General features: G+C 34.0%; 1 protein-coding gene across 19 annotated transcripts; it reads left to right on the forward strand.

The window, feature by feature from the left end:
* Window positions 1-2809: 2809 nt before the first annotated feature.
* On the forward strand, window positions 2810-27229 carry Tm1 (tropomyosin 1). 19 transcript variants are annotated; one of them, XM_013314316.1, is made up of 10 exons: window positions 2810-2917; window positions 6655-6806; window positions 8384-8509; window positions 15289-15422; window positions 16332-16449; window positions 19503-19573; window positions 20291-20366; window positions 21228-21290; window positions 23065-23134; window positions 26978-27229. In XM_013314316.1, exons 2-10 carry the CDS (start codon window positions 6693-6695, stop codon window positions 27061-27063), a joined length of 858 nt encoding a protein of 285 aa, XP_013169770.1. In that variant the 5' UTR covers window positions 2810-2917; window positions 6655-6692; the 3' UTR covers window positions 27064-27229. The 19 variants fall into 19 exon arrangements, with proteins under 19 accessions (XP_013169770.1, XP_013169769.1, XP_013169773.1 ...); XM_013314315.1 differs by lacking the exons at window positions 16332-16449; window positions 19503-19573 and adding exons at window positions 17347-17464; window positions 18214-18284; XM_013314319.1 differs by lacking the exons at window positions 21228-21290; window positions 26978-27229 and adding exons at window positions 21624-21686; window positions 23947-24680.
* Window positions 27230-27590: the final 361 nt, after the last annotated feature.

Raw genomic sequence — 27590 nt, forward strand, 5'->3', positions numbered from 1 at the left:
AAAACCGCACAGTTGTGAATTGCCAGTCATAGAGATGGTGTGGATGGAACCTGGCGGTCTGTCGTGTCCGTTGACGGAACTCGACGGCAGGAATTATTCCAAACAATTCTTCAGAGCACTCCCCGTAGTAACTAACGCCCCTCCGCATTTTTGCTTAGAAAAATCATTACCATTTTCGTTTACAATAGTTTTCTTTAACGATAGTTAAAGATGCAAAACAATGCATTTTATAACTACAATTTAATGTAGAAAACAAATACGGAAAGATATCAATAATGATATCAAGACATGAATATTTTATACGTCAGTAATACAATGTTCCGATCCAGGAAGAATTTACTGCAACGTCGCTTTTCTGCGTTGATACAACTATATTAGGTGCGAGACCTAGAGAATAAACTTAGAAACATCTGTTCGTCTGTAACCAAGCGATAGTAAATACCGTCCGTTTGTAATTTGTCTAAGGAGAAACGGCAAATTGCCGAATTATAACGGCAATTTATCGGTCAAATTACAAACAGGTGGAATTTGCGATCTATCGGTGATATTTTTATACAAACTTCTTTGGCGAATGTCTATCGTTGTCTACACATATTCTCGTCCGTATGTCAAGGTGTTCGAAGGACCTCAAACCATCTGGGTCAATTATTTACTTATAATGTCACGTACTCAGCTGACTCATAGCTTGTATTGACTTAATGTTTAAAATATAGAGTTTCGAGTAATACGCGTCAGTTAACCGCAAAAAATAGCTTAAAAATTGTTTATGGAAATATAATTCATACTTAGTCTAAAGGTGATGTAGGCTCAATGAAATGGTATTATAATTATTGTCGTTTTGTTGTAACGTTTAAAAAAACTTTAAAAGTACGAGAAAGAATGCGCTGATAGATTTACTAGGATCGCGGTAAATAGAAATCTATAACCTCTGCTTACCCTTCTTTAAACCTAATACGATGTAGTAATGTATATATTAGATAGTTTTTTATAAAAATGGATATGGCAACCTTTACAAAAAGTATTAAAAATATTAACAACTATAAGAAAATTCGAATAAATAATAAAAAAAGACAGAGCCAGGACTTAGGTTATTAAAATACTTAAGTACTGAACTGGACCTACTACGAAATTTGTGACAATCGCCTTAGTATCATCTTCAATTATGTCAAAATTAGTATGAGATTTTTTGTGTATTTGATGTCAGCATTATGCTTTCAAAACAAATTTTATCGATGACGATACGATGACGTTTGTCACAAATATTCGTGCTAGGCTCACTGAAGTAAATTTTCTATACCATGACGTAAAGCGTATATTATTTTGTTTGTTATATACTACGTATATTTCAAGGAATGTTTTAATTTACAATTAAAATGAATTATTAAATACGTAAATAGGTCGAGATAAATTCGATGTGTTTTATTTTCAAGGAAAACGCTTACTTTTTGCATACGTAATGCAAGGAGATGAACACACACACACACTATTAATTAATTATTAATATTATAAATGCGAATGTATAGATGGATGGATGATTGTTTGAAGGTATCTCCAGAACGGCTCAACGGATATTGATGAAATTTTGCACAGATGTAGAACATAGTGTGGAAGAACGCATAAGCTATTCATTAAGTTTTTTTTTATTCCCCCCGGACGGAGTCGCGGGCAATAGCTAGTAGGTACAAAAAAAGGTAAAAAAAAGGTAAAAAAAACAATACTTATGTACATAAGTATTGTTTTTTTTACTCTGTGGTTAGAGCTTACCGTTCTTATCGTAATGACGAATTTATATGGAGGTATTGTTTTGGCGGTTATGTATTCAGCTGTTTTGACGAATTTTAGTCAAACTCGTATGTTTTTTTGAAAAAAAAAAGAAGCAGCACATATGATAAGAATTAAAAGCTATATTCTATATATAGATTCCTTTGCTGTTCATTTAGTTTAGTAAAAAATTGCAAAAAAAAACATAAAATGATTCAATTTCAACAATTTCGTTTTATATTTGACTTGGCAACTAAAACTAAGGCCGGCAACGCTTCTGCATTTCCTCTGGTGTTGCAGATATCCATGGGTCCAAAAAAAAAACGTTGAAATCCCTTACAAACCTATTTATTATAGTAAATTTGAACACTTTTAAATATAATGCAATTGGAAATCGGAGTTGAATTTAAGTAGTTTTTTTATAAAAAGCTATGAAATATCACTAGTTACAACGGAAACTACTTTGAAAATTCCTTGTTGAATCTTTGCTGTCGATTTTTATGAAGCATTTGTTTCTTAAGATCATTGATATATATTTTTTTATTTGGTGTATTCGCAGATTTTTAAAATATCTTCTTTACCTTTATAAATAAGCTCAATTGTGCCCCGGATTAGGTATCTTATTATAGGTTATAAGTCTATGTTTAAGATAATATTGTCAGAACTGTTTATTGGTATGTAATATGTTATCCTTGATAATTAACGCACGATATATTAATCATTTAATGATCATTATCAGTTTGTAATCTTACGACGGAAATACAATGATCTTGACGAAACACTTCATATTTATACTTCGAATTCTTGTGACGAAAGTGCACTTGGAAAACTCAAAAATTGCTCCTACTACTACAACAAAAATCGAGCATTTGAAATGTCTGTTTGTGTATCAGACTCAATATAGTGTTTTAAATTATTAAATTAACATGTAACAAATGGTGTCAAAACGATAAGTAAAGGAGGTTGAGGTTACATTGATATTGCTGGTTGTTTTTTTTTTTTTAAAAAAGCATATTTTTCGAAGCCTGTCTTGGATCATGGGCCGGCCGTGTTCCGCGCGCGGGGCGCCGCCATCTCCTTTCGCGGCGGTAAGGCGACACCGCGGGCTTGATCGCGCGCTTCGCCAGTCGCACCACAGCTCGCGTCGACTCGACATGTAAGTACGACCCTCTAACAGTGCCCCAGCCCTAGTGTCAGTGAAAACAGTTGTGTTTATTTTTTTTTAATCGAGGTGCATTGATCTTTTTTTATTCGTCCTTTTTATTTTATTTGTCAGGTAAGTTAACTTATTAGTGGCCAGTTCAGTGAGTTAAATAAAACTTATTTTGCAAAAAGTTTACATTGACGTAGAGATATAACTTAAGCTTTAAAGGATTTGTTTAAATATTATTATTGCTTTATTATATCTGTGGATTCGAAGTACTGTAACATTAAAATGAAACCGGTACTAAGCTTTATTTTTACCGTTTAAATATCTAACCGACCTCCAGAGTATCGGGAACAGATCATATTTTGTAATCTCGGCTATTCTATTTTTGAATATCGCGGTGCTCGGTTACAATTATACCGGCCAATGGGCGATGCGTAGCGTCCAGTTTTCCCGCGATTTTGGCTGCTCGCCAGGCGTTAGCCAATGGCGAGTGAGCGCGGGAAGCGGGGGCGGCATGCGTACATCTGCCGCGGCTTTCAAACATGGAATTTTCAACGTAAATCCAAAATAGATGTTCCAAATATTTCTGACACTGTGCAGGAAATCTGGTCTGAATGTTTCGCATATAATAATCATAGAAAGTCTTTAATTTTTACGACTAGTTATTCTTTAAATCAATCATAAGAGTATTAAGAAGTATAAAATAATGAATTTTATATGCCACTTTAATGTTTATTTGCAGCAAAAAATTCGTCCTTTAGAATTAATAATATTTAAGTATAGGTACGCAAACTGTTTAAATTTTTAATATATTTAATTCTCACAATTTCAATATAATACTCCTAAAAGCAATAATGCCTTCATATTAAATTATTACATAAACATCTGTCTCCAATGACATCCCATAAATGTGGACTATATCTCGTGAATAGAGCATTTTATCACCTAGAAGCATTTAGTTCTCAAAGATGTCATATGCCATATCTCATCACAAGTTAACTAACGAACTATCTCATCCTAAGTCCATTTATTGTTATTAGTATTTTAATCTAACCATTGGTCTATTCTTGTAATCTTTACAACGTTTCTTTTAAATATTTACAAGGGGAATATGCGTTTGTGTTAGCCTAGATGTGCCTCGTTGCGTAGCTTGCACAAAATTGTGGCTAGCTTCATCTTTGGAACTGCCTATGTCATCGACAATAATTGTCATTATTCAATTACCGTGTCATTTCAGACTATTTATACAAAAGCCTGATTAATAAAGTCTAAACCTACAATAGTAATAATTTCTTTTATTGCTGAAAATTCATTGAATATTTTGAGTTGTCGTTTTATCTCAACCAGAAAGCCCTTTGCTAAGGGAATTAGTTTTATAATATTAAAAAAAAAAATACATGAAAGGCGTATAAGTAATTTGATACGATCGCTCTAGCAAATGCTATTGTGTAGATGATAAAATGAACTGTAGTAGGAACATTTTACAATGAGAAGATACATGCATTTGAATTTGCACATTACGAAGTAACATTGCAAATAAGTTAGTCATTACTACCTCTATCATTTTATACAGCCTTTGTTGTTGCCAAGATAAAAGATTACAAGAACGTTACTAAGATGCAAGTCGAGATAATGAAATTCTTTATAGACTAACAAGGATTGTAGAAATCTTTATACATATATGTTAAAAAGCTACTAAATATTACATAATACAGTATGTTTAATGTTTGTGAGTTGCATCTGTTGAATGAGAAGCGGGCTCCTTTTCCCGTCCCCTGCTTTTGTTTGCCCTTTTGTACTTCCATCCCCTTTCTTCATAATTACAACTGACAATATAAGGCTGCGTTACAATTTTTAAGACCTGTCTCATTTTCTATTCGCTTTACAACACTCACTTGGTATAACATTGTCCAGATATGTTTTGGTAAAAGTTTTCTTTAAGAAAAAAAAAAGGTTTCTTAAGAATGAGTTTGAATTACAATTTTGGAACATGTCCCTTAAACATATGACTACAAACTTTGTTATTATCTCTTGTATTATAAAGCGCTATGGGAATATTATAACACAAGTATTTCGACAGTCAATTGTCAATCATTTAAAATCATAAAAAAGATGATTTCTAAACTTATTAAGTCATTTTCGCGCCATTGTCAAAGGGCATAGTACTTAGTTCCTTAAGAATGTCTGACCGACGGACGCCCGGTCATCACCTTTTGTATGCTTTTTGCACATTTTTGCGAAACATGACTCACGGTAACATGCTTTTCTTTTGAATCACAACCCAACATAACCTACTTAAGGCATGAGTAATTTATGGACTACGATTCAATTCAGATTGCTAATAACTTAAATACTTCACATCAAATTATTAAAAACTGAATGCAAAATCCATTTACATTTTGTCTAGTAAATATAAAATTAAACATTCAATAAAATTCATTTCAGTTACCACAGATAAATAATTTTGACATAATTGTACAAACAATGAGATTGCCCGGCAACTTTTTTTTCGGCACGAGTTTTTTTTTTAATTTTTTGACAATGTATTTTATGGAATGCCAGTATAAAAATTATTATCATATGATCATCAAGGTGTAACTTATGCGTGTAAATAAGTTTATTTGCTTGAGTGCACACATTATACGTATGTAAACATATACTGGTTGTTCCGCAACACCACAAACGTATTGGCTTGCAGGTAGAATTTTAGGTCGTAATTTCTCAATGGAAGGTCAATAACATTGCCATCTCATTTAAAAAAACGTTCCGTATTCAGCATTCTTTTATTCTTGGACATAAACTTTTGAACAATGCAAAAAAAGTTCACGGGAATTTTATTTTATAGAATGAATATCAGGTCTAATTTATAGACATAGAACCAACTGGCTGGTTTTATGGCTGTTGGTAAAATTAATAAGTACTTGTATTATTGTTCCATTTTTAAAAGATTATTACCAACGTAACGACACACTTTTATTTTCATTAAATTTAGATTGATTGATAGATTTAAGAGGTTAAGAAGGTTATTTTTAGGCAATTCGAATTGATTCTTTGCATTTAAATTCTTAGATTTTATGTGACTTTATCGTTATTGCGTTGTAGTTTGTTACGCACATATTCTTTTTTTGCCTTAGTTCTTTAAATGTTTGTAAAAAGCGTAAGTTATTCTCTGCGTTGCTACGTAGCCTAACTCATCTAGCGGCTGTAAGATCAATGCACTCTCGACGCAAATAGCTAGATGCTGTATTGACTATTTGATTGTACACTGTCTACAAAGTTTGATGTCATTTTTCTAGGATTTTTCATAATTAATTGGTATATTAATGCTAGTTTTAAAAGCTGTTAAATTTTAAAAATAAATTTACATACTGATGCTTTAATAAGTAATTTATTAATTAAATAAATGTTTACACATTCCTCATAGATATAATTAATCAACCTGATAAAATATTTGTTTAATTTTATTACTATGAATTTATCTCTATGAAAATGACGTCTAACTGTCACACTTTAGTGTGTATTGCTCGTACTAAATTTACTAAGTTCTCGTTTAGTAACCAATTAATGACTTTGAGAGTGGAAATTAGACCCTTACTCACTAAGATAAAATAAGGGACAATTTACACTGGTTCGACCACGACACAAATACCATTGGGTTAGAGTCACGAGTTTAGTGAAAAGAGCTTTGACTAAATTCAGACGAGTCGTGTGACATTTATTGAATGTCGGTTTATTGTTTGCAGCGTTACGTCTAGGAAAGTGATAAAACAAAGCCGCCACCATGGACGCGATCAAGAAGAAGATGCAGGCGATGAAGCTGGAGAAGGACAATGCCTTGGACCGCGCAGCGATGTGCGAGCAGGAGGCCAAGGACGCCAACCTTCGTGCTGAGAAGGTATGCACTTATAAGCTTTTGCCCGCGACTCCGTCCGCGCGGGTTTAGAGAAAACTTAATTAGTAGCTGTGTGTTCTTCCCGATGGTCTACATCTATGCCATACTTCAGGGAGATCCATGGAGCAATTCTAGAGATACCATCTGATGAATATTCATCCATCCATTTGAATATTAGTAAGATAAGATAGCTTATCCTATACTTTCCTCTGTACGTACTCCGTACATCTCTATTAGCTGATATATCTGAATTTACTCCCTTGGATGCATATCCTCTTTCATACAATCCATCCATAATTCTTTCGATCTACCTCAACCTTGAACTACAAATTGAATCTCATTACTTTCATGTATGTCACCGAAAAATTGTAAATAGCACTCATTTGTAAATTGTCTAGGAAAATCCAGAGACTAAGCAAATTTCTTTTGAAAATATTTCGGCAATTTTATAGTCACTGCCAAAGTTATACTATATGATACTAAGATTGAATTGTAAGATATAATATTTATACGGCGCAATCGATACAAAATTAATATGATATCGGATTAATGATACTGATAACATTTTTAGTAGCGATATCTAGAAATTTATGATTTTTTTTTCAATTCGCACTTGTTTGTGTTGTTTGATTAGATGAATGGATGTTTGTTTGAAAGTATCTCCAGAGCGGCTGCATGGATGTAGCTGAAATTTGACATTGGTGTAAAACATAGTCCGGAAGAACAAATAGAATACTAATTAAGTTTTTTTTTTATTTCCGCGCGTGGAGTCGTGGGCGACCGTTTGATAAATATTATAAACAATTAAAAATGGAATAATCAGGAAATGAAACAAACGAGATAATGTATCGTTTTTTTTAGATAACGATAAAATATTTTAAAAGTATACAGTTGTTGTCCATACAACAACATGACTTATTTAGCCTCAGTTTAAATAAAAGACAACTTCTTTTGATACACTTTAAGCGTTTAAAGCTCGAACCCATTCCTAATATGTTTTTAAAGTTAACATAAGCGGCGGTTGTATTCTATAACAATATAAACTACTAGTTGTAGCAAGCAATTTCGTTCGCGCAGAATAAAAAAAAAATTTAGTAGCCTATCCTTCCAGACTATGCTCTACATCTATGCCAAACATCAAGACCCGTTAAGCCGTTCTGAAGATAAATTGTAACAAACATCCATCCATCCAAACATTCGCATTTATAATATTAGTAAGATTGTATAGCTTTGTAGATGTTAAAATGTTGCGGAACAAGTTTGATTCAGCGGTCTGGCTATGGTCTAGAAACTTATTTTGCATTCCATTTGCGTTCCGTGTTTATATCGCGGACATTCAATGACTTTTTATTGCAACTGCAAACGCAGTTATATGTTGAGATGAGAAAATAATGTTCATGAATAGCGTTCAAGAAATGTAGCATAATATAAATGTAGGTGTTTTGATCCAAATTGAACGTATTAATTATTAAGAATTTACTGATTGTCCATTCTGAAACTTTCATTTAAAAACAAAGTAATGAAAACTCGCGTTTAAAGGAAATAGGTTTCAAGTAAACATCATTTTTTTTCTAATGTAGGCTGAAGAGGAGGCCAGACAGCTCCAGAAAAAGATCCAGACCATTGAAAACGACCTCGACCAGACACAGGAAGGTCTTATGCAGGTCAACGCCAAGCTCGAAGAGAAGGAGAAGGCCCTACAGAACGTAAGTAGCTTAATATTATTTATTGTATATAATCAGATAAGACAAAATCGTAAAAATTACAGGACCACTGTGTTGCAATTTACAAATGTAATGAAAACAATTTATTTTTTTAAACTACAATATTCCTATGAACTTAATAGATAAGGTTAAATCTTATTAAACTTCCTGTAATTTTCCTCTAACATCTGGAACCGTACGCTCCAGGGGGTGCTGCGTCCACCTCGTGTGCGCGCCGCGGTTATTTTCAGCGATCCCCGCCTAATATGGGACCGTTGCCCAGTGTTTCGATAAAATTAGAATGTTGCTCACCTCATCGACAATCGAGTAACGTTAGACGCGTTTTGTTTAATTAATATCATTATAAATAATTTACAACAATTCAATACTCTTGTGCTGTCACATTTTTATAAATTGACATTTTTAATATCTGAATTTAAATTACTATTTTAGGAAGATTTATTGAAATTTTAAATCGCAATTAGAAAAAGTATTACGCCTGTGAAAGTTAAACATCATTTAAATAATCGCGCGTTTTATCAGCAACTTAAATGCTGCTTTGTCGATAAAACAGTCGCTGTCAGTGACTTAATCCAACATGGCGGACAATCAGCGACTGCAGCGCCACGTTATTGTTTACGAACGAAAACGATAGTCAGTCAACATGGCCGCCGGCGCTGCGCGGCCGGACGGATCGTGCGGTGTGCAGTGATGTCCGCGTCCGCGCCCCACGCCCACGGGCGCACCCCCGTGCGGCGCAGGGGGCACCAACACCACCCGCGGTTGAGGGGCGACCGCGTACCCGCCCCCGGGGCCTCCACAAACACGACTCCGTCCAAACAAGTGACCTTAGACACTCAAATAGACGATGTTGTGCCTTGTGTCAATAGTGTTAGTGAATCTCAAGAACTGACAAGGACGAATAGTGACGACGCACTTTCGAATCGAAATACAATCGAGGACTCGAATATTGATGATGAGATTGAGTTTGATGTTAGAATTATTGGTGCAGAATCGAATGGAAGCTCGGATGATGAATTTTCGTTTAAGGAAGAAAGGTCCGCGGGTGACGGAGCCGAAATGACTGTAATTGCGTCCGATATTTCGGATGATGATCCAGAAACCGCGGAACTTGCAAAACTTAGATGTACAAGTGAATGTACAGAAGTCTTGGCGGCTAGAGAAAACCGTCGCAGAAGGAGATGCGCCGATTATCCTGGTCTCGCTTTCGGGAGTTCCATATTTTCTTCAGATACAATGATGAAATTCTCGATAATTAAAAATGAGTTGCAGAATATAAAGAATACGGCATTGAAAAGGGTAATGTACCTCAATATTTAAGCTTTGTATTAGTGTGAGTGGGTGAGAGTCGGCCAAATGTGCTCATAACTATTTTTAATCGTGAAAAGTATTGCTGGTCTATAGATGCGAGGCATGTTACGCGCGTGCCGATCAGCTGAGCCACTGACATTTCGTTTGACTTGTTTACGCGCATGATTGGTCCCTGTGGCGCTAGATGTCGCAAAGATCGGAAACACTTTAAACTTGTCTAAAACCATTTAAAATGTTGTTTTATTTAAAAAAAATACAATTATATGGTTTATTGGCAATTTTACACCGATGTTTAAACATTAATTTTTAAAACATTGTGTTCTAATGACAATGTTTGTCGTACGATCGAGAGATATCTTGAGTGTTTGTCTAAGAAATATCTAAGTTGATGATAACGTCAGCATTACTGGTCCAAATTATTTAGGTCAGCAGTTTTCACAAAATGTATTGCGTCGAGTATACAATGAATATGATCATTAAATTGCTTAAATAAACAAATTACACTCCTACATCAAAGTAACTTAAATAAAACGAAGATTTATCCACAAACTTAAGAAAATAAAATATAATTCCAATTAATAATATAACTATAATCTTTAGTTCTAATTGGTCTAGCAGATTAGTATTGAACATTACTAGAGTAGTATAAATACAATTAAAGCGGGGATGGATTCCTCGGTGATTAAGAAATAGATTAAAAATATGCTTGAGCCCAAACTGATATGTTTCCATCAAACTTCTTTTTAAATTATACAATCATGGGTTTATAGTAAATATAACTGTCTGTTAAAGTGACATTCAAAATAATTTAATTTTTAAACACAGAGATCACCACCCTATTGTAGTACATTCAGGGGGCCATTGGCTCTTTAACAACCTACTACTATAAATAGACGAATATTCCCCATCTCTTTGATGTTTTTAGTTGTAAATACATATAAAAAATATATCATGAAACAATTATACTTGTAAAGGAAGAATAAAATTCAGTTAGAACTTTACAATGTTTCCCTAAAGGTATGTTTAAGAATAACTATTTCAATAAACTACAGTATTTAAACTGAAATCCTACAACTGATGAAGACCTAAGAAATAAGATTACTACATGTTATTAAGTGTTTATAAATTACTATAAGTTGATTATAAAATACTCACTGTGTAGTCATTCATGGTAGCTCAGCCTTAGAAGTGCCGAATAAATATTTCTCACTTTGATATTTTTAGTAAAAATCACTGTATTGTTTCGTAATAAAGATAGGCAATGCATGTATAACCTTTTGGAATCACCGAATTCACTAAACTTGTTTGTTATCTTCTATTATATGAAAAGTTTTAGAGGAAATGGGTCACTTAATCACTAATTTCTTGCAATAATAGTATGTGTACACTATATGCAAAGCATCTACTGCTGTTGTCAAAATATTTTTTAACTAATTCTTTCAGACATTTATTGCACAGAACACTGACACAGTGTCGGATTTTCTTCCGAACAATAGGAAACTTTAAAAAAAAGTTATGGTATGTTTGCCGATTGTCATTTTGTTTTAACTGTATTTAAAAGTTATAACAGCTACTTAAGAATATATACTATTATCTTCTTTTTGTGTATAATCTTTACAGTTTAACAATGGCATACCTTGTAACATTTTTTTTTATAATGGCATTATTCAAATTTTATTGCCAGTTTCATGAAAAAAACTTAGGAGGTCTCATTAACTGTTTCAACTTTCGAATCACATGAAAAAAGTGTATATTGGTCTCCCTCTAACTCTTTTTGAGAAAAAAGAGACAGCAGTATGTTTCAATACTAATGTACATTTTTGAGATAAAATTTTAATCTATATTTCAATATTGGTGATGATCAGCTTTAAAACAAGAATGTTGCTTGGATACTGTTATCTCAAGGTGATATAAATAATTAACGTATCCTGTACGTATTGCTGCGTGGCTGCACTTTAGTATGTGTTAATGTTTGTCAAACTGAAACGGTATATCGAATGTTTGCCTAGCTTAAATAACAAATGGAAATTTATTTGGACATTCCGTTACCTCAATTTTTTGCAGTGTCTATGTGTTCATTTAACGGAATTAAAACAGGCGCATACTTTCTAAATTACGTCATACGAATTTCGATTGCCTGTACTGTTTGTGCATTAATTCGCTGTTCGGTTTTCGTCCAATAGTACTCGTTCGTAATGACTTGTCACATTTTTTAATTTGTTACGCAAAGCGACGGCAGATGGCGTTAAAATTTATTTAAAGTTACTAACTCGCAAATTTTATTTTCCAATATAATCAACTAATATGTGATCTGTTAATTTAGGTCAGTACATATTCGGCTTAAATACAGGTTTTGATAAATTGAAAAAGGGTTTCGCTGTTTGGTATAATGGTTTTAGAAGTTATCCCTATTGTATTAACCGGTTTTTAGCTTCCGGCCTTACAATTTCAATGGGTGCAAGATCGTTGAACCGTGGTGCCAATCCCATAATATTTTATGCATTGCTTTGAAATCATCTCTTTTGAGTTGACCCTACAGGATGTAGCTTACTTCAACCGTTAACAGGTGGAGCTAGTATGATTATGGATGGCTAGTGTGACGTAAACGCAGTGCTAGTGCTGCCGTAGTGACGTTTACCATTCGAACATATTCTGTTGTCAAAGCGGTCACGTTGTCTAATGAATTAAATCGTATAACTAATTTATATTTTCGTAAATGAGTCTTTACAATTATCTTGAAAAGCTATCGCAGTAAAGTGAGCGTCATTAGTGGAAGTGGTGATAAAGTTGCATCGTCTAGGTTGACGGCGGCCATTTTATTTGCCGGCAGTGTTCATTCGTGCTCAGCTATCTCCGCGATACGGAGCTGTAACGAACGGGGCAATCAGTTGGCATTTTCGCAAGTAGGGCGAAGGTGTCTTTAGTTTTAACTTTTAGGCATTGAATTAAATACACAAGTGAATAAAAATGACCACAAACATGCAGCAAGGTACCATTCTGGACGTTTTAAAAAAGAAGATGAGACAAACAAAAGAGGAAATGGAAAAATATAAGGACGAGTGCGAGGAGTACCACAAACGATTACAAGTGGAAATAATGCGAAGAGAAGAAGTAAGAAAACGTGTCTTTAGTTTGTGTTGTGTTCTGTGAAATTATTTATGTTCTTACGTGTTAAATTCACATTTTGTCGGAATCTGGAAGATATCAGTAGTTCTTGGCATGTTGCTATCTACCTATAATATAGTGAGTAATGTCCGGCCATACTTAGGTGTGCCTTCGACGTACGCATATTTACCTCTCTTTCTAATATAGATGTTCTAAACGTGTTAGAGTGAAAAAGCGAGTCATTATTTTTCGTGGTTAACTCATTCTCACCATAGACTATTGATATCGAACAAGATTACTGTTTCTGATCTGATTTTTTTTACCGAATCTTAAAGTTAGGTTAATCGGATTAAATATATGACGACATATTTTCGGAAAATTTAATCTACGTAACAGGTTTTGGGTGTAAAGAGTCGCGTGTCATCGAGGTTAGCCATGACTTGAGTCCGTGCAGACCAAAAAACCTTCATTTTTCTAGGACCGCGCCGGCGCCAGGAAGGCGTGTCCGAAATCCTTGTTATCACATTATGACGTAATGCATAAGGGCTAATTGCACTATTTAATATTTTTTACTAACATTTATTTTATTTATTATTCTTTAATGTATCTAACATTTTTATAGAAACAATAATTTGTTTCTATAAAAATGTATTTATTTCATTTTTTATACCTAAATTTGTTAATTTAAGTGTAAAATTATGACTTAATATTGAACAATCTTTTAATGAAATGATTTCATATCAAATTAAAGATAAGATTAAATGTATACAGCGCGAAAAATTAAAACTGAAGCAAAAATAAAAAAAAAATTATCATTTTGCATTGCAATGCCATGTTAATATTAAATGCAATTTGAGTATTAATTTTTTCAATAAGTTAAATAGTTTTATCATTGAAAATAATAAATAAACAATAGGATAATTAAGTAAATAATAAAAAGCAAGTAACGGATAGTAGTAATTCTTCTAATATAGTTCTCAGACATTAACCACAAATATTTTTACCATGTGAAAGAGAAATAATAGTAAAAGGCAAATGGTAATAAAATGATTTTAGTATTCATTGAATATTGGGGACGTAAATAAAAAATTGCACTATTTCTGTAAAAATGTTTAAATATTGATTTTTTGTACCCGGTAAAAAATTAGAAATAATGTAATCATTCCGTGTTAACATACAATTTACGGTGGAAAAATATACAATCATATAAATTGATGCTTTCTTTAATACATCTATTAAAATGTGAATTCTTTGAATGTACACGGTCATCATGTTACAGGTCTTTCACCAAATTGCTTGTGTATCTTGCTTTAGTCAAAGACAAAAGGTTCTAGTATTTGTAGGGCTTAGTCTTTTTTTTAGCTAGCTGCACCCATAATATTTTTAAATTTTGATAGTAGTGAACAGTTGAAAATTACTGTCGGAATAAATACTTTTATTTGAAGCACAAAAGTTTCGCTAACTATTTTACCCTGTAGAGTACAGGATGCTTGTAAAATCTGTTATCATGGTCTCAAGTTGTGTTGCATTATTAATTAAAAGTGATATGTTTGTACCACAAAACAAGAAAGAATTTATCAGTCTTCCAATAAGAGGAATTAGACAATCAAAATCCACATTTAAAATTAATTGAACCATAGATAGCTTATATCAAACCTATAAGTATTCTATAAATGCCTGATGCTAGTCACTATTATTAGCGACTACGCTCGTCTGCTCATGACGACACAGGATAAATGTAGAAACTGGGACTCGTTTGAGAACATCCTCGCAACAAGGACGCATGACGTCATATAGACATGTGCGGGCCACAGAATATAAATAAAGTTCGCCCGCGGCACTACACTAGCGAAAATATTCCAATCGCCTCTTAATTCACGGCACGTATAATGTGTCGACATTTAACAATGCGGTTCCAATGTACTTACATATACATGACGTCCAAGAACAGAAGCAATTAAGTCGACTTTTTTTTATCGTGCGTATTAATTTTATCGAAAAAGGAATAGGTTCGTCACTATTGACTAGGGATGTTCGTATGATGGGCAATTGGAATTTTATTTTCGTAAAAATATTTTTTCAAACGGTTCGCGGTTCACCGTCTAGCCAATCTTTATGTTATATGAAACGAATCTGTAAAAGTATTAAAGTAGGTCAGAATAGGTACCTACATGAGATAAGGACAGGTGAAAAGCGTCCGATAATTCTACGATAAAAGAGGTCAAGAGTTACTTTTTAAAAATCATCTGAATTTAAGTTTTAAAGCGTAAGAAAGTAAAAATACTTTTTATATAAAGCGATATACAGCTAAGGTCAAAGTTAATGTTCAATATTTTCTTCCTCAGGCCGAATCCGAAGTGGCTGCACTCAACCGTCGTATCCAACTCTTGGAAGAAGACCTTGAAAGGTCAGAAGAGCGTCTCGCGACAGCCACAGCTAAATTGGCTGAGGCCAGCCAGGCTGCAGATGAGTCCGAACGGTGAGCCACAACCATTTTATCTTGACACATCTCGGAATAATGTAGCTATATACCAATCTCCAAGTAGCCACACAGAAATTTTACGTAAAAAAACTTGTAAAATTCATAGACCCTCAAAAATAAGAAAAAACCGAATATATACTCGTATATTATTTTCTTATATTATAAGTAAGGTTTTTCCTTTTTTCGTTAAATAATGAGCAATAGGGATATGTAGAATTTTGTATTTCGATATTATAAAAGTTTTTAAAGCTTGTCTTGACATTTATTAGCATATCTTGTTTTTATTAAGAAAATTTAATTTGATTAGAGTTACTTTGTATATAATACTGTTATGTGTTGAAATCGTAAATTTACGTAAAGAATTTTAAGCAGTTTATAACCAGTTTATAATCAGTATGTTGCTATTTACATGTTTAATTTGGAACAATACTGATTTTGACATTTGGCACAATTTTACTGCTAAGAATTCAAAGTGATTTAAAATTTCAATATCTACATGTGCATGTGTGTTTTGTGTTTTTTATCTTTTGCTGTGATATCTTTAAAAATCCTTAAATTATATATAAATAAGATTTTAGTGGATCTAATTAATTTTTATACGAAAAAGTAATTTAAAATGTGTTTCTATCTTTCATATCATCAAATACAAATAAACTCACTGGAACGGTGATTCCCAAACTTTTGTCGTGGACCTCTTAAAAAAATTAAAATTTTTAAGACCCTTACATTTCTTGAATTTGTAAACTTTATTTGTTTTCTGTCATTGTGCACCCCGTCGGATATTTAATGGACCCCCAAGGGGTATTAAAGGGGGTCTATTTGGAAAAGTTTGGGAGTAACCACTAGATCATACTTACTTGTCTATCGATGTTATAACATGCATGTGTTTGGCCCCGCACTAACCAGAATACGCAAGGCGTTGGAGAACAGAACCAACATGGAGGACGATCGCGTCGCCATCTTGGAAGCCCAGCTGTCTCAAGCGAAACTCATCGCCGAGGAATCGGATAAGAAATACGAAGAGGTGAAAGCTTAAACATTTAATTAAATTGGTTGACGTGTCATTATATTATGCACCATTCTGTTGACGTTACGTAAATCTCCTTGACATGTCACTTTTTTTTAAATAAATACGAAAGTTTTGTAAGTGACATTTAAAAGGAGCACAGAAGGCGATAATGCGAGAAATCGATGCAAGTAAGTCGATACGTTCTTAATTTGTAATGCGAGTATTCGAAGACTTAAAAATGTTGAGCAAAAGTCATTACACCTTTCTATGGAAATGTAATAAGTACCCAAACTAGATTTTGTGGTTTTACTTGAGAAAAATTTAGAGATTTCGCTAAAAAAAAATACAATTAAAAATACATTTCAATCGTTATCTAAATTTCTAATAGTATATTTTTTTGTGAAGATAAATACTTGTTTTACAAATGTTAAATGATTTAAAACAATTTATTGAATAATAATCATATTATAATGACACGATATACCACAATAATTTTTATCATCATAAACTTAATGGCTTCGTTAATGTTTCAGTGAAATATTCCATAAAATTTAATTAATTATCGATATTTAACACTGAAATATTACACGATTATAATAAGCTAATAAGGACTCTGCTTTAAGTGTGTACACTGCCGTAATATACCAAAACATATTTTTTGTCTCTGTTCTTTCAAATAGAATGAGGGAGACAACGATATGTTTTACTTGTTTTTTTTTGGCAGAAAGTAACTGGCACTTAATGCTGGGTTCAATATATTTCTTGCAGCCGAATTCGTCGAATTGTTTGTTCGCTTTATATGTATCTTGCAGTGTTGTTGCATGTCTTCCAACTTATGGGTTACCCTTGATTTTAATAGTTTGTAGGCGTAATATGACATGATGTACTCAAGTTTTGTGTTATGGCGTTCAGTGCCCGCAAGGTTCTGGAGAACAGGTCGTTGGCCGATGAGGAGCGTATGGATGCCCTGGAGAACCAGCTGAAGGAGGCCAGGTTCCTCGCTGAGGAAGCAGATAAGAAATACGATGAGGTCTTTGAGTTGAGATGTCGTTTGGTTTGCTTCCCCCCTACTGCCGCTTTTTAACTACGCAATTACTACAAATGATCTTTTGATTGGAAACATCATTTTTTCCATTATCTGTGGACAGTATAAATATTATCCTGAGATAAAGAAGTTTGCTCGCTCCAATAATATTCGAACTTTGTTCTCTTACAAGTTCTTACACATTTCTTGTGTTTAAATCCTTTTCCATTGTCAGCAAAGATTCCTAATTTTAATAACCGTTTTTGTTTTATGTATGAAAAGTTTAACTAATAAACCTGTTAAGTATACCTCAAATTATAATGCATTTAATACCTATAGCCTTCATATCCAGCATGCTGTGTCTTTTGTGACGATTGTATAATTCATAATTCTTTAAACAAGTGATAAGTTATCGTCGTTCGCGATATACGGTACACGATAACATCATTCCTTATTCGTATTCGAGGTGAGGAGGTAATTTAAAAAAAAACTCACTAACATGTGCAGTCGCCAGATGGTACCGCACTGTCCCAATTCCCCTGACGTATGACCCTGCGCGGTGAAGGCGCACGTAAAAGTCAACTGCCGAAGAAGGAATGGTATCGCGCCTGATCTTGAGTTTCTTCGCCTTATAAGGTAGAACGAGTGCCCTGCGCATTACATAAGCCTTACGGCCATATATGAAGGGCGTTGCACAAGTATCTGTATGTCTGTACGATTATTGTGCCGATTTGTGACATTGTGTATGTGTCCAGGTGGCTCGTAAGCTGGCCATGGTCGAGGCGGACCTGGAGCGTGCGGAGGAGCGCGCCGAGGCCGGTGAATCGTAGGTTTCCTTGCCTTTGCCAACAGATCTCAACGTCTCACATTCATTATCTCATTTAGAATAATATTTTTTTGATTGAAATTTATTTAATCTTTTTAATATGACCTCACTGTTGTAAAATACAGTCTGTGTTGAGTTCTTACGATTCTTATTCTATTTAAATGTTTAAAAATATTTTATTCTATTTGAAGGATTTTGAATGAATGTGGTATTGTAACGTTGTAGATCTTGGAGCCTTTGTTGTGCAAATATTTCTGCCACTGCATGGTTGTTCGTTTTATATTTTTAACATTCGCACTTAACCCGTTTTACCTAAATTGGGTAACTCCGTTTTTGGTTATTCTTTGTTTGCATGTAAATTTTAGGTTGTCTACGAGATGGATGCAGCGAACGAGAATTTTTTTTATTTTTAATTTTGTTTAAATTATTTTTGCATTACTACTTTATTGCCTCGTGCCTGTTGATATTTTGTTAACTTGCATAACTTTAATTTGAAGCGGGACAAGGTCGCATGCGGTGTCCGCGACCCGCAAGCCTCTTTGTGCCGTCGACAACTAAAAACAAGGGTTGCCCCATCTCATGGATATTTTCTTATGTTACTATCATTTCAATGTTTCGACTTCTGTCCTAAATGTGTGTTGATCGGACGTGGCTAGGTTAGGTCTCGAGATATGTGTGGTATAGGGCAATTTTCGTTTTCAGATATGCACCGCATTACACCAGAATTACTGGCCGTATGCGTGCCGCACATATGCAAGCGCACACATCACATAACGAAAATGTTGACGCACTAGATAGCACTTAGATAATATTTTAAAATACTGATACGAATTTTTTTTAGAGCTAAATGTTTTGGGACAACCCTCGTTTATTATTTACTTACAATCGAGTTCGAACGCCACTCGCGACTACCCGCTTTGTGTGATCCTTTGCTTTACCTTCCACGAGCAGAAATCCTTCGCACAACCTTAGATATGACTTCATATTTAGTATTTTATCCTGTAGTTTAAGCCCTTATACTTTTTATGTTACCTATCACGTTCCTAACCCATCCTAAGCACGATAGTAAACCGATGCCGATTGATTTTGTACCTTACTCCGACGGCACAGAGCACAATATTGGCACGCCGCGGGGAGTGGCGAGTGGCGGTCGCGGTAGTGTGTGTTGTGTGTGTGTGCGTGTGCGTGTGGGCGTGTACTAACGCTCGGCGGCGGTAGGTGGCGCGTAAGCTGGTCCTCATGGAGCAGGATCTCGAGAGGGCAGAGGAACGCGCTGAGCAGAGCGACTGGTGAGTACACCAGGATTGTAACGGCTGATCTACTTCTCAGACATACAGGATGTTCGAAAAATGGTATATTGATTTTTCAATTAGATATATAGGCTGTTTGAAAAAAGGCAACAGTGGAAAATATAGATGTATTATGGACTTATGATCTTTTTTCTTATAAAAGGTCTTTTCAAAAGAAAGTTGTTCAGTCGTTATTATCCTTTATGCTAAAAAATAATTTAATAATTTACCTTTTAAATTTTAAAACAAATTTAAGTGAATGTGATCATAAAATTGTTTTAAAATTTACGTTTAAGAAATTAACAAATAATCTTTTAATTTATGCATGTATAAATCATGGCAATACTACGTTCTTGACACATCAAACTAAAATATAGAGATAATATGAAAGTAGTATAGCCATATGTTTTTGTTGTTAATTTGCACGCTTTTTTTTTAATTATCTACATATTTATTTAGTAGTCAAATATAAACTTAAAGTAATTAAAAAGAAAATTATTAAGTATTATGAAATTATGTAATAAAAAAAAGAAATATGATGTAAGTAAAGTTATATAAATTTAATCAATTTAAATAAAGTATTTTGAAGCTAAGGAATAATAAAAATTATAGACAAAAAAGTGTAGACAAGTTAATTGATAAAAAAAATAGTAATCTTTGAAAGAAAATATATGACAATGTTTCAGTAGAAATTGATTGTTTTGTTTTATTTTCTAGCAAAATCGTGGAGCTTGAGGAAGAACTCCGTGTTGTTGGTAACAACCTGAAATCCCTGGAAGTCTCCGAGGAGAAGGTATGGATACCTTATTTTTAGTAATTTTACTATACTTTAAAGTAAGCCAATGTCAAAGATCAGTTGGTCTGTCAGTTTGTAATCGGACTAGACATTTTATATACTAAGGAAATGAATCTACTTTGGGGAGAAAAACTGTAAGCTCTTAGTGGTGCCAGCGTTAAAAGTATAGTGTTGCCTGTTTTTATAAAAATGAAAAAATTATTCCTCACTTGTGCCGGAATTGAAAATAAGCTCCTTAATTAGAATGCATCTGCAGCTTGAAATAAAGCCAGTCCTCTTGACAAATAGTATTGAATTATCTCCATTGATTACTTTGTACTTTGTATAGTGTTTTTTGTATATCTGTTGTGGTATATAAAATGCTATTCACTCTAGATCATGCTGACATCTGTAATGAGAAAAGGGTAGTTTTTCTCTCCATTGTGATCTACTCGTTCAGTTTCCAATTTGCTGTCAGTTTATAATATGTCTAGTCCCATTTTCACAACCGGTCCTTGACAAATGTGTATTTTAGACGTTTAAGATTTTTTTTTCCGAATGATGCACCAACCATTTTGAAGTATTCAAAATAGTCAGGATGTAATATATGGTTGATTATATACACAGCCAATGTTAGTGATGTAATCTCTATGATTATAGGGTTAACTAGTTGTCGCCCGCAAGTCCAACCGCGCGGAAATGAAAAAAAAACTTAGTAACCTATGTGTTCGTCAAGACTTGTTCTACATCTATGCCAAATTTCAGCGAGATCTATGCAGCCGTTCTGGAGATACCTTCAAACAAACATCTATTCGTCCAAACAGTCGCATTTATAATATTAGTAATATTAAGATAGTAAGATTGTTATGTTCCACGCAGGCCAACCAACGTGAGGAGGAGTACAAAAACCAAATCAAAACCCTCACCACCCGCCTAAAGGAGGTGTGAAAGCGAGCGAGATCGGTTTATTAGCGAGTGTTGTATGCTTCCCTAACTGCATTCACCCGCGCATCACTAGCGTAGTCTATGCCCGATTTACTATAATAATGTAAAACCGGCATAACACGTAGTGCAGGCAGTTTTTTTTCCGATACTCCTCCTTTTTGCATTTATAGATGTTGTGTTATCCCTATTAACAGTTGTTGTTTTAGTTTTTATCCTAACTTTATGGTATCTATCAGTGTTGCCAGTACAAAATAATGCAACATTGTATGATACAGCATGGAGTTTTGTTTTGTTATCGATGTTTTAAATTTTTAAAAATAATAATCACAGGCGACGCAAAGAGAAGAAACGTACGAAGGTCAAGTTAAAATCCTCAGTGCACAGCTGAAAGAGGTAAAGTGATAGAAAGAGAGGGTAGATAGAGGTTTTGGTCGATGCTCTTGTTGCCACGGCATTGGGAGTATGCCCCCAGTGCCTTCGCTATACGTAAATTGTTGGTCTTATCGCTTTCATCTTTGTCTAGTTAGTAAAGGGTACGTTGGTGGTAGGATTATGTAGTGCGCCTCAGCGGTTGGTGCTTCAAATTATATGTATTTAAATATCTTTTTTTTCTATGTTCCTCTTGTGTATTAATTTCTTTATATACCTATTTATGTACTATGTATAGCTGTGTTGTGATTGTACGCTTTGAATAATGTGATGTTTGATTCATTTTGCTTCATATTGTGGTAGAGTTTTATAGCTACCTCCTTTTCTTTGGGAAGGTAATTTCAAGGTCATATGTTTATGAGCGTACAATAGCAATACGGGTAGCATGTCGGTGGCCAATGGTGGCTGTAACGAGTGTGTGTGACCAGGCGATGGCGTCGCGGGAGCACGTCGAGGATAAGATTCACAGCCTCTCGCAGAAACTCACGCAAGTAAGTTACGCTCGGCCGCTCCACGCCACGGACTTTGGTCGCCATCTTGTTTTATGTTACTGAATAATCTGATAGTTTATAAAGACAATAAAAACGTCTTAAAACTTTATGAATTACTTAAAAATTATAGAATTCTCTATTAAGAATTTTTTTTTTCACAAATATTTTTTATTATTAAATTATTAAATGAATTTAAATTCACTAAAATAAATTTTGAATAAAGCACAGGCACGTATACTGCAAATAAAATAAAAGTAAGTAAAAATTGGCACACATTTTAAAACTTGTCACTTTTTTATTTTAAACATGGCAACCAAAGTTCCGGATATTCTATTATATGGCAACACTCAATTATGTCACGGTTTGTAACATTTTAAATTGGGTATATGGTATACGGTATATATTGTTATATTTAATTTCTCTAGTGAATCGATCTACACAGTATTTAGCTGCTTTCGGCAAAGGTAAATTGCATGGGGTGTTAGTGTCGCTTTTGCTTTTGTATTAACCTTTTTATGTTTTATACATTGTTACAATAGCCAACTATATTTTTTTTAATTCTTTTTTGAAGTTAAACAAATGGAATTTGAGATTAAAAAAATAAAATGAAAATATAGCTTTTTTCTATAATACATAAATATAACCATTGAAAAATAAAATTCAAAACTAAATGACTTGCATGCTGATCGAATATTTAAAAACAGTCTATTCTTTGTTCTTGAACTTTAGTATTTTATTTTTAAATTCTTTTTTAAATTACGAATCATAGACTATAAATTTTATTTGTCGTCAAAGAATAGGCTGTTTGACCTTGTGCAGATGCTTTAATGTTTTTTTAAAATAAATTCCAGGCTGAAGCGCGCGCCGAATTTGCCGAGCGCTCCGTTCAGAAACTCCAAAAGGAGGTCGACAGGCTTGAAGGTAAAGCAATTTTCCTTTTGCAGATATTTAAAAACCTAGTTTATTATAATTTTATGACGAAGTATTTGACGTTATTTAGTATATTGAATGTATGAGTAATTTTTGATTTCACTTTAAATATTGCAATTAGCTGGAAATACGTATGAATAATAATGATTTCTGATGCTAGTTTCCAAGGTTCAGAAGATTGTTCGCATTATTATCCGGTACGGGAATAGCTAAGTTGTCTCTCAAGTCAAGTTGCGAGGATTTTGAAATAACCAAAGCTTTTTGTAAGCGCAATCTCATCAGATGCTCAAAGACCAAGTGATCGGGTCTTAATTGTATAGTTAGAGCTTCATATTTTTCTCATTGCGCTATAAAATCTCGCTTAAGTCTTATTGTTTTTATCAGTAACAGTTTTTAGTTGTTATTAATGCACATAACTGAATTCCACATAGCGTTGGTAATATTCAAATTTGATATTAGTGTTCCAAAGATTTTAGTTTCTCAACTTTTTTATTTTTAATGAAAATCAGTTATGTGCGTATTTTTTAAAAGCATGACTTTATTTAGATTGCTCGGTTATTTGTCGTTTTTATCGTTGTATGCATGGTTTTATATTTTTTAGATGTTTAATTTTTGCCTGTGCCTTTATTGCAAATAGGGAGGTATGGTAGACAACCTATAATTAATTTGATAAATATTTAATTAAAAAAGTATAGTGAATGTAGATTTTGTTGTTTAATGGTTGTCTATGCCTAGCCTCGGTGTTTGCACGGAATGTTTTGTGTGCTCTGTGTGACTGACCGTGGCCGCGTCTGACCTTGCAGACGACCTGGTGGCCGAGCGCGAAAAGAGCAAACTCCTGCAAGAGGAGATGGAGGCCACGCTCCACGACATCCAGAACATGTGAACACCGACCCCCCACCTCCCCGCCACGTCCCCCGCTCGAATCATCGACCCCCAAACTTACGAACTTTACTCTCCATCTTTTTTTATAGTACAAGGTAACTGCGAACTAGCTGCCCATAAAATTCTGCACGAAGTTAAAATGTTGCAGACAGTGTTGCCAGACAATGTTTTCAATTCTTAATTCCTTAATCTATAAATTGGTGGTGATTCGAGCGAGCGACTAGATGTTTCTAGGTTTAGAGTAATTGCCAGCCGCTTTTTTTTTATTTTTTATTGTCAAGGAGTGATTGCTACGACTACACTGCCATGTGCAATTTTTCGTTTGGAACGCAGATAATATTTATATAGCATTTAGAAAGTCATTTTGCTAATTTTATCTGTATTTTGATGGAATTCATTTCGACGGTTGAAGGCAATTTGCTTTTCCACAACATTCCAATAAGTGGACCAATATGCGATTTATATTATTTTTTACTTATTTATATTATATGGTATGTTAAGAAAACTGCGGCTCAGTATTCGTATATTCAATTTATGTCGTGTCCCCATTTAAATTTTTTGACATTTATAAAATTAATTATCACTAATAGAAATGCACTGTTTGCTATTTACTATGAATTCTTTTATTTACTATGATATAAGAGATTAAATATTTTTATTTAAATGAGTGTCGGTAACGCGTATTTCTATTTTTGTAAGATATGGTACGAACTTCTTTGATATTCTGCTTCCGAGTATGATTCTTTACTTGTGTCATAATTTGAGTTCTTTTCTTATTTATTTAATTTAAATGCTAGGTAATATAATCTAGTACTTCATGTAAGAGTGCTGTACAAGTACAGTTTTATAGCGCTGGCAATAATTCTCCCTAAAGTCCTAAGACTAGGGTTGTAGCTATGATAAATAAAAATCGATATTTATTCCGATGTTACAAAATTTTACCTGATATCGAATAAGATTATTCGATGATGGCAACATTAGTGAATTACAAACAGCGTATGGCAATAATTAATCTATAAAATAACTTCCTATTACCGTCTCATATAATTTAGCATGCATAAAAAGTATTTTTTAAATAAAAAAATATTGCTTTTATAAAATTAAATCAACTTAAAAAAAATCACGAAGTCAACAGAATTAAATGACATCGGAAATAAATATCGATATTTTCATAAGTCCAACATCCCTAATTGTGACTGCATAGAATTCGATAGAACGGACAAATCCGTGTGCTATGTCTTACACATTTATTATGAAACGAAAAAAAAAATCGATCAATCGAGATGAATCCGTCTTAAGATGTTATACACCTAGATAAGTTCGTGAAGAAAAATAAATTAATGATTTTAAGAATATTCTAACACAAGTGTTTATAAATATATAATATTATTATTTTTCGTTTGTCTTTTTTTACTAATCCGCGTGTTACCTTGATGTTGTGTGAAGTTACTAATGTGTCGATTCTATCAGCTATACCTCATATTTTTCCCATCTTTAATCCCCTATTAAAAAATATATAAATACCAATTATGGATGGATAATCTAGAATTAGAATTTCTGTTTATAACAATGATCTAAATTCTAAAACAAGGGCATGAGGAGGAATACCGAAGTCAAGAAGGCACGGTAATGTTCGTGTGATTAATTATACTAGAATAGCAGGAACCCAGTGATAAAAGCATGTTCTCCTCGAGCAGACTGGTCAGAATCATACCCCAAGGCATGCAGAGAATAGCATGCTATTCCAAAATCCTAAGACATTACCTGGGGACCATGCTCACTGCCAATACCTGCTCTAGATGACCTGATCAACGAGATTGAAAAGTACAACGACATCGGAGATAACATTGATGACGCGGTCGTGGAACTGATCCCCGGAGTACAGCCCACGCCGAAGCAGCTGGAGAACGCGGTAAAGAACCGCGCCCAGCAACAGGAGGCCGCTAGAAGGGAGAAAGAGAGAATGGAGGAAGCGGCTAGACGGGAGAAAGAGAGGCAAGAGGAAGAAGCGAGGAGAGAAAGAGAACGACAGGAAGAAGAGGCTCGCAGACCTCCACCTCCAGCTGAATCTGTCCCCGTTGAAACTACAGAACCCTAAACTTATAGCCCACTAAAACGTTTTGTATAGCTCAGCATTTAAGCGTCCTAATTTAAACCATTATGGTCTTATTAATGTTACTTCGAAAATAAACAATGGAAAGATAGCTGATGGAATAGTGTTTCGCTAAGCGGACTCGCTTTGGGACTACGGCCTTGCCAGCGAGCCGATTAATTTCCTTTTTTAGATGACCGACCGCACTGATTTTCGCATACAATCCAAACAAAACCAGCACGGAAGTCGAAGACCCATTTAGAGAACGAAACATTCTATACACTTCCTATAGACGTGTTTCCATGCCCTGAAAACTCTTTAAGACTAACTCTTACACATGTTGCATTGAAATATCTTTACAACATTACCCATTAACTCGCTTTCCCACTTTCACAACATTCAGAAAAAAGGCTTCCTTACAATTTGCATGAGTGCGTTGTGAAGTGCCTTTCGACGTTTTGAGCGAAAGCTTTGATTTAGTTGAGAGCGACGCATGGCTTCGAAGTGAAAAGGAACGCGACATGTAAGCAAACTTTATTTACTTCTACCACACGCTCTCTAGCATTATGTTGCCACTAATTCGCTTAAAAACTTGACTTATAGAGCGCGCGGATTATCCACGAAATATTGGAAATTAATATTGTAACGATGTACTCTGGCAACTAAAAAAAAACTACACTCCATGTGTACATAAATATATGCATTTCATTTATAAAATATATCATTTGCATGAAATGTTTTGACAGTTAACCTGTGTTGCCAGTAAGTACACGTTATTAACTTACTATTAGGGAAATACAGATAGTTAAACAGGGAAATAATATGTGGGTATGAATCTAATACGCACGTGTATACAGACGAGCTTGTGGCTGAGAAGGAGAAGTACAAGGACATCGGAGACGACCTCGACACCGCATTCGTCGAGCTCATCCTCAAGGAATAAGCACACTCCAGCATCTCGCCTTGGCAACACCATCCGCCCGCGATTCACACAATATCTGTATAGACGTATATTACTTTATATTTTATAATTTAAAATATTACAATCCATAGTTTTTATGGCGGTATTTATTTTCGAATTATCATAATAAATAATTTATTTATATTTATTTATTGTTTTTGTTCATATTTCCTTATAACTTAGCTTACACGATTACAAATACACATGCTTCCACTATTATATTCTTCAGTTAGTTTTTTTTTCTATTACATTAATAGGATACTTCATAACAAGCTAAATAATATTATACACTACTTTTTTACAAAGCCTTTATGCAGTATATAGGATATTTTTACCAACCCCTGTTTCGATATGAAATATTTTGTCTTGTAAAATGTAAAAAAGAAAGCTACAAAACGGAATTGGTTTAGTCGCTATGAATGTCTGGTAACGTAATAAGTATAGTTTTAGTTATTGCTTTTTTTCTTTAGTTATTGGTAAGTATTTAGCAACGGTAGTTGGTGTAGTTT

The sequence above is a fragment of the Papilio xuthus genome, unplaced genomic scaffold (genome assembly GCF_000836235.2).
Source record: "Papilio xuthus unplaced genomic scaffold, Pxut_1.1 DF827461.1, whole genome shotgun sequence".
Classification (NCBI taxonomy): Eukaryota; Metazoa; Arthropoda; class Insecta; order Lepidoptera; family Papilionidae; genus Papilio; species Papilio xuthus.